This window comes from Ranitomeya imitator, chromosome 5, assembly GCF_032444005.1.
Source record: "Ranitomeya imitator isolate aRanImi1 chromosome 5, aRanImi1.pri, whole genome shotgun sequence".
In the NCBI taxonomy this organism is placed as follows: domain Eukaryota; kingdom Metazoa; phylum Chordata; class Amphibia; order Anura; family Dendrobatidae; genus Ranitomeya; species Ranitomeya imitator.
The window spans coordinates 650,755,819-650,763,137 of NC_091286.1; the positions used below are offsets into that span (position 1 = coordinate 650,755,819).

At 46.0% G+C, this 7,319-nt stretch overlaps 1 protein-coding gene across 2 annotated transcripts in view; it reads right to left on the reverse strand.

Annotated features, from left to right (window-relative positions):
- ATAD2B (ATPase family AAA domain containing 2B) overlaps window positions 1-6,544 on the reverse strand; it is a 153,206-nt gene extending 146,662 nt beyond the window's left edge. Inside the window, exon 1 of one of the 2 annotated variants that reach the window (XM_069728154.1) lies at window positions 6,230-6,544. In XM_069728154.1, coding sequence (XP_069584255.1) covers window positions 6,230-6,337 — 108 coding nt within the window. In that variant the 5' untranslated portion in view covers window positions 6,338-6,544. The remainder of the gene's footprint in view (window positions 1-6,229) is intronic. The other variant, XM_069728155.1, reaches the window with a different exon arrangement.
- Window positions 6,545-7,319: the final 775 nt, after the last annotated feature.

Genomic DNA, 7,319 nt, shown 5'->3' on the forward strand with positions numbered 1-7,319 from the left:
ATCTCCAGATCTAAACCCAATTGAGCATGCATTTCACTTGCTCAAATCCAGACTTAAGACGGAAAGACCCACAAACAAGCAAGACCTGAAGGCTGCGGCTGTAAAGGCCTGGCAAAGCATTAAGAAGGAGGAAACCCAGCGTTTGGTGATGTCCATGGGTTCCAGACTTAAGGCAGTGATTGCCTCCAAAGGATATGCAACAAAATATTGAAAATAAAAATATTTTGTTTGGGTTATGTTTATTTGTCCAATTACTTTTGACCTCCTAAAATGTGGAGTGTTTGTAAAGAAATGTGTACAATTCCTACATTTTCTATCAGATATTTTTGTTCAACCGTTCAAATTAAACGTTACAATCTGCACTTGAATTCTGTTGTAGAGGTTTCATTTCAAATCCAATGTGGTGGCATGCAGAGCCCAACTCGCGAAAATTGTGTCACTGTCCAAATATTTCTGGCCCTAACTGTATATCTCCGGCAGTATGTGTATCTGGCCCTAACTGTATATCTCCAGCAGTATGTGTATGTGTGTATATATGTGTATATATATATATATATATATATATATATATATATATATATATATATATATATATATATATATATATATATATATATATATATATATATATATATATACACACATCTATATCACACTGTGACTGCCGGAGATATATGTATATATTATACCACATGCCAGTATATATATCACACTGTCTGCTGCCGAGAGAGCACGGCACTGAGATTATCAACTGGAGATATATGTATACTAGCTATTGAACCCGTTCTACGCCCGGGTGGCGAGCATTTATATTGGTATATTGTCTCCATCATGGTATGTGCTGCTCCATCCTGCGTCCCCATTCTGACATGTGCTGCTCCATCCTGCGTCCCCATCCTGTCATGTGCTGCTCCATCCTGCGTCCCCATCCTGTCATGTGCTGCTCCATCCTGCGTCCCCATCCTGTCATGCGCTGCTCCATCCTGCGTTCCCTTTCCTGTCATGCGCTGCTCCCATCCTGCGTCCCCATCCTGTCATGCGCTGCTCCCATCCTGTGATGCGCTGCTCCATCCTGCGTCCCCATCCTGTCATGCGCTGCTCCATCATGCGTCCCCATCCTGTCATGCGCTGCTGCATCCTGTGTCCCCATCCTTATGTGCTGCTGCATCCTGCGTCCCCATCCTTATGTGCTGCTGCATCCTGCGTCCCCATCCTTATGTGCTGCTCCATCCTGCGTCCCCATCCTTATGTGCTGCTCCATCCTGCGTCCCCATCCTTATGTGCTGCTCCATCCTGCGTCCCCATCCTTATGTGCTGCTCCATCCTGCGTCCACATCCTTATGTGCTGCTCCATCCTGCGTCCCCATCCTTATGTGCTGCTCCATCCTGCGTCCCCATCCTTATGTGCTGCTCCATCCTGCGTCCCCATCCTTATGTGCTGCTCCATCCTGCGTCCCCATCCTTATGTGCTGCTCCATCCTGCGTCCCCATCCTTATGTGCTGCTCCATCCTGCGTCCCCATCCTTATGTGCTGCTCCATCCTGCGTCCCCATCCTTATGTGCTGCTCCATCCTGCGTCCCCATCCTTATGTGCTGCTCCATCCTGCGTCCCCATCCTTATGTGCTGCTCCATCCTGCGTCCCCATCCTTATGTGCTGCTCCATCCTGCGTCCCCATCCTTATGTGCTGCTCCATCCTGCGTCCCCATCCTTATGTGCTGCTCCATCCTGCGTCCCCATCCTTATGTGCTGCTCCATCCTGCGTCCCCATCCTTATGTGCTGCTCCATCCTGCGTCCCCATCCTTATGTGCTGCTCCATCCTGCGTCCCCATCCTTATGTGCTGCTCCATCCTGCGTCCCCATCCTTATGTCCTGCTCCATCCTGCGTCCCCATCCTTATGTCCTGCTCCATCCTGCGTCCCCATACTGTTATGTGCTGCTCCATCCTGCGTCCCCATCCTTGTGCTGCTCCATCCTGCGTCCCCATCCTTATGTGCTGCTCCATCCTGCGTCCCCATCCTTATGTCCTGCTCCATCCTGCGTCCCCATCCTTATGTCCTGCTCCATCCTGCGTCCCCATCCTTATGTCCTGCTCCATCCTGCGTCCCCATCCTTATGTCCTGCTCCATCCTGCGTCCCCATCCTTATGTCCTGCTCCATCCTGCGTCCCCATCCTTATGTCCTGCTCCATCCTGCGTCCCCATCCTTATGTGCTGCTGCATCCTGCGTCCCCATCCTTATGTCCTGCTCCATCCTGCGTCCCCATCCTTATGTGCTGCTCCATCCTGCGTCCCCATCCTTATGTCCTGCTCCATCCTGCGTCCCCATCCTTATGTGCTGCTCCATCCTGCGTCCCCATCCTTATGTCCTGCTCCATCCTGCGTCCCCATCCTTATGTCCTGCTCCATCCTGCGTCCCCATACTGTTATGTGCTGCTCCATCCTGCGTCCCCATCCTTATGTGCTGCTCCATCCTGCGTCCCCATCCTTATGTGCTGCTCCATCCTGCGTCCCCATCCTTATGTGCTGCTCCATCCTGCGTCCCCATCCTTATGTCCTGCTCCATCCTGCGTCCCCATCCTTATGTGCTGCTGCATCCTGCGTCCCCATACTGCCTCTGACCCGCTCGGCGCCGAGTGCTGGGGGGCCTGAGCAGGCGGGGACACCGGCGCGCTGTGGGGGTCAGGTGCCGGTATCGCCGCCAGCTCAGGCCCCCCCAGCACTTACTATACTCATCTGTCCGGCGTTCCATCGCTGAGCGCCGCCATCTTCCCGGTCTCCTGGCTGTGACTGTTCAGTCAGAGGGCGGCGCCGGCGCGCATTAAGCGCGTCATCGCGCCCTCTGAACTGAAGGCCACAGACCGAAGACCGGGAAGATGGCGCCGCTCAGCGATGGAACGGGGACAGGTGAATATAGGCCGATACTCACCCTCCTGGCGGTCCCTGCTTCTGCGGTGGAGATCGCGGTGTGTGTTCAGTGTGAACGCACACCGCGATCTCCCGGGAGCGTCGCTCTGTGAGGCCCAGACTGCGCCGGCGCTTGCGCAGTCTATAGAGGCTTCGGACAGAGTGACGCTCCCAGCGTTATATTATAGATAGTATACCACAGGGCAGTATATATATATATCACACTGCTGCCGAGAGAGCACGGCACTGAGATTATCAACTGGAGATATATGTATATAGTATACCACGGGGCAGTATATATATATATATATATATATATATCACACTGCTGCCGAGAGAGCACGGCACTGAGATTAGCAACTGGAGATATATGTATATAAAAACAGGAACACATGGGCTACTTGCACAGTGAACAAGTCTGTATGATCATGTTCACACACCACCAAGAAACCTGAAGACACAAAAGAGAATAGTAAAACCAAAAACTCTCAGTTTGAAAAAATGTTGCAGTAATCCGCAAGTGCTAGTAAAAGATGTAAATAACAGGGTATTTGGTTGATACGTTTTTTGCAAAAAATGTATACTAAGCTGCTCTACCAATCTTCACGGTATACCCTTATCAGAGCAGTCCTAACTAATGTATGCAATCCCTATCTGATGTATTTAAAAACCTGATCATCTGTATATAACCTGTGTGAACAGGGTTCAGAGAGGAAAAATCCATGTGTGCATACAGGGTAGAACAGCTTTTGTGCAGATAGCCCAAGAGGAGTGGTGGAACTCCCCAGTCTTGTAGACACAAGAGAACAATTGTTCTATATATATATATATATATATACACTGCCCCGTGGTATACGATATACATATATCTCCAGTTGAAAATCTCAGTGCCGTGCTCTCTCGGCAGCAGTGTGATTTATATATATATATATATATATATATATATATATATATATATATATATACTGGCCTGTGGTATAATATATACATATATCTCCAGCAGTCACAGTGTGATATAGATATATATATATATATATATATATATATATATATATATATATATATACGGTATATATAGATATACACTGCCCCGTGGTATACTATATACATATATCTCCAGTTGCTAATCTCAGTGCAGTGCTCTCTCGGCAGCAGTGTGATATATATATATGTATATATATATAGATATATATATATATATATACTGGCCTGTGGTATATACTGTATACATATATCTCCAGTTGATAATCTCAGTGCCGTGCTCTCTCGGCAGCAGTGTGATATATATATAGATATATATATATCCTGGCCTGTGGTATATACTGTATACATATATCTCCAGTTGATAATCTCAGTGCAGTGCTCTCTCGGCAGCAGTGTGATATATATATAGATATATATATATCCTGGCCTGTGGTATATACTGTATACATATATCTCCAGTTGATAATCTCAGTGCCGTGCTCTCTCGGCAGCAGTGTGATATATATATAGATATATATATATCCTGGCCTGTGGTATATACTGTATACATATATCTCCAGTTGATAATCTCAGTGCAGTGCTCTCTCGGCAGCAGTGTGATATATATATATATATATCCTGGCCTGTGGTATATACTGTATACATATATCTCCAGTTGATAATCTCAGTGCAGTGCTCTCTTGGCAGCAGTGTGATATATATATAGATATATATATATATATATATCCTGGCCTGTGGTATATACTGTATACATATATCTCCAGTTGATAATCTCAGTGCAGTGCTCTCTCGGCAGCAGTGTGATATATATATATATATCCTGGCCTGTGGTATATACTGTATACATATATCTCCAGTTGATAATCTCAGTGCAGTGCTCTCTCGGCAGCAGTGTGATATATATATATATATCCTGGCCTGTGGTATATACTGTATACATATATCTCCAGTTGATAATCTCAGTGCAGTGCTCTCTCGGCAGCAGTGATTATATATATATATATATATATATATATATATATATATATATATATATATATATATATATATATATATCCTGGCCTGTGGTATATACTGTATACATATATCTCCAGTTGATAATCTCAGTGCAGTGCTCTCTCGGCAGCAGTGTGATATATATATATATATATATCCTGGCCTGTGGTATATACTGTATACATATATCTCCAGTTGATAATCTCAGTGCAGTGCTCTCTCGGCAGCAGTGATTATATATATATATATATATATATATATCCTGGCCTGTGGTATATACTGTATACATATATCTCCAGTTGATAATCTCAGTGCAGTGCTCTCTCGGCAGCAGTGTGATATATATATATATATCCTGGCCTGTGGTATATACTGTATACATATATCTCCAGTTGATAATCTCAGTGCAGTGCTCTCTCGGCAGCAGTGTGATATATATATATATATCCTGGCCTGTGGTATATACTGTATACATATATCTCCAGTTGATAATCTCAGTGCAGTGCTCTCTCGGCAGCAGTGTGATATATATATATATATATCCTGGCCTGTGGTATATACTGTATACATATATCTCCAGTTGATAATCTCAGTGCAGTGCTCTCTCGGCAGCAGTGTGATATATATATATATATCCTGGCCTGTGGTATATACTATATACATATATCTCCAGTTGATAATCTCAGTGCAGTGCTCTCTCGGCAGCAGTGATTATATATATATATATATATATATATATCCTGGCCTGTGGTATATACTGTATACATATATCTCCAGTTGATAATCTCAGTGCAGTGCTCTCTCGGCAGCAGTGTGATATATATATATATATATATATATATATATATATATATATATATATATATATATCCTGGCCTGTGGTATATACTGTATACATATATCTCCAGTTGATAATCTCAGTGCAGTGCTCTCTCGGCAGCAGTGTGATATATATATATATATATATCCTGGCCTGTGGTATATACTGTATACATATACCTCCAGTTGATAATCTCAGTGCCGTGCTCTCTCGGCAGCAGTGTGATATATATATATATATATATATATATATATATATATATATATATATATATATCCTGGCCTGTGGTATATACTGTATACATATATCTCCAGTTGATAATCTCAGTGCAGTGCTCTCTCGGCAGCAGTGATTATATATATATATATATATATATATATATATATATATCCTGGCCTGTGGTATATACTGTATACATATATCTCCAGTTGATAATCTGAGTGCAGTGCTCTCTCGGCAGCACACAGCCTCAGACACAATGGCCGCCGTCTGCCTCCTCCTCCGCCGCCTCCCTCCTCTTTACCTCGGCCGGCTGTGTCCTGCCGGTGAGCCGGCGCTGCCCGGAGCGGGTCCGGGATGAGATGAACTTCCCGTCCGGGCCCTGCCGGGAGCTGAGCCGGGTCTTCACCATGTTGTTAGCGGCGGCGGGCGGCCGGTGAGGGCTGTCAGGCTCCGGCTGTGGCTGCCGCCCCTGTCCCTGCTCCTGTCCGCGGCTCGTCCTCCGGCTGCACCGCCCGGCAGCTCCGCACACTCGTCCCCCCTTATCAGGCTAAGCCGCCGCCGCCGGCCGCCATTTCCCTTTCTCTGCTCAGTCAGACTCACAGCCGCTGCAGCTGATTCCACCAGTCAGCAGGGGGCGCCAAACTCGGTGTTAACTCTATCATCTCTGGGGTTCTCAGGTCATGTGACAGCAGAGGTCGCCATTTTTGTTTCGGGCAAATAGTGTACAAAATGTTTGTATTTATTTTAGATAATTGCCCAATGTATGTATAGGGTGTTGGTGACCACTGGGGCAGGTGGTTTTTACTAAACAAAAATATATATATTGATTTGCTGGAAAAAAAAATCACACATATTTTTACACTTGAGATATATTAAAGGGAACCTGTCACCCCGTTTTTTCAGATTGAGATATAAATACTGTTAAATAGGGCCTGTGCTGTGCGTTACTATGGTGTATGTAGTGTACCCTGATTCCCCATGTATGCTGAGAAATTACCAAAGTCGCCGTTTTCGCCTGTCAATCAGGCTGGTCTGGTCAGGTGGGCGTGTTCACAGCGCTCTTTTCTTCTCCAGCTTTCCGTTGGTGGCGTAGTGGTGTGCGCATGTCCAAGGTCCGAATTCCCTGCGCCCACGTGAAGACACAGCGCGCGATCTGCGCTGTAATCCCTTGCATCGGTGTGGGCGGCCATCTTCCTGGGGCCGCGCGTGCGCAGATGGAGTGCTCTGCTGCACGGGGCTTCAGGAAAATGGCCGCGGGATGCCGCGCGTGCACAGAAGAGATCGCGGCGGCCATTTTCCCAAAGCCGAGTTTGCATCTCGGCTTTGGGAAAATGGCCGCCGCGATCTCTAATGCGCACACGCGGCATCCCGCGGCCATTTTCCTGAAGCCC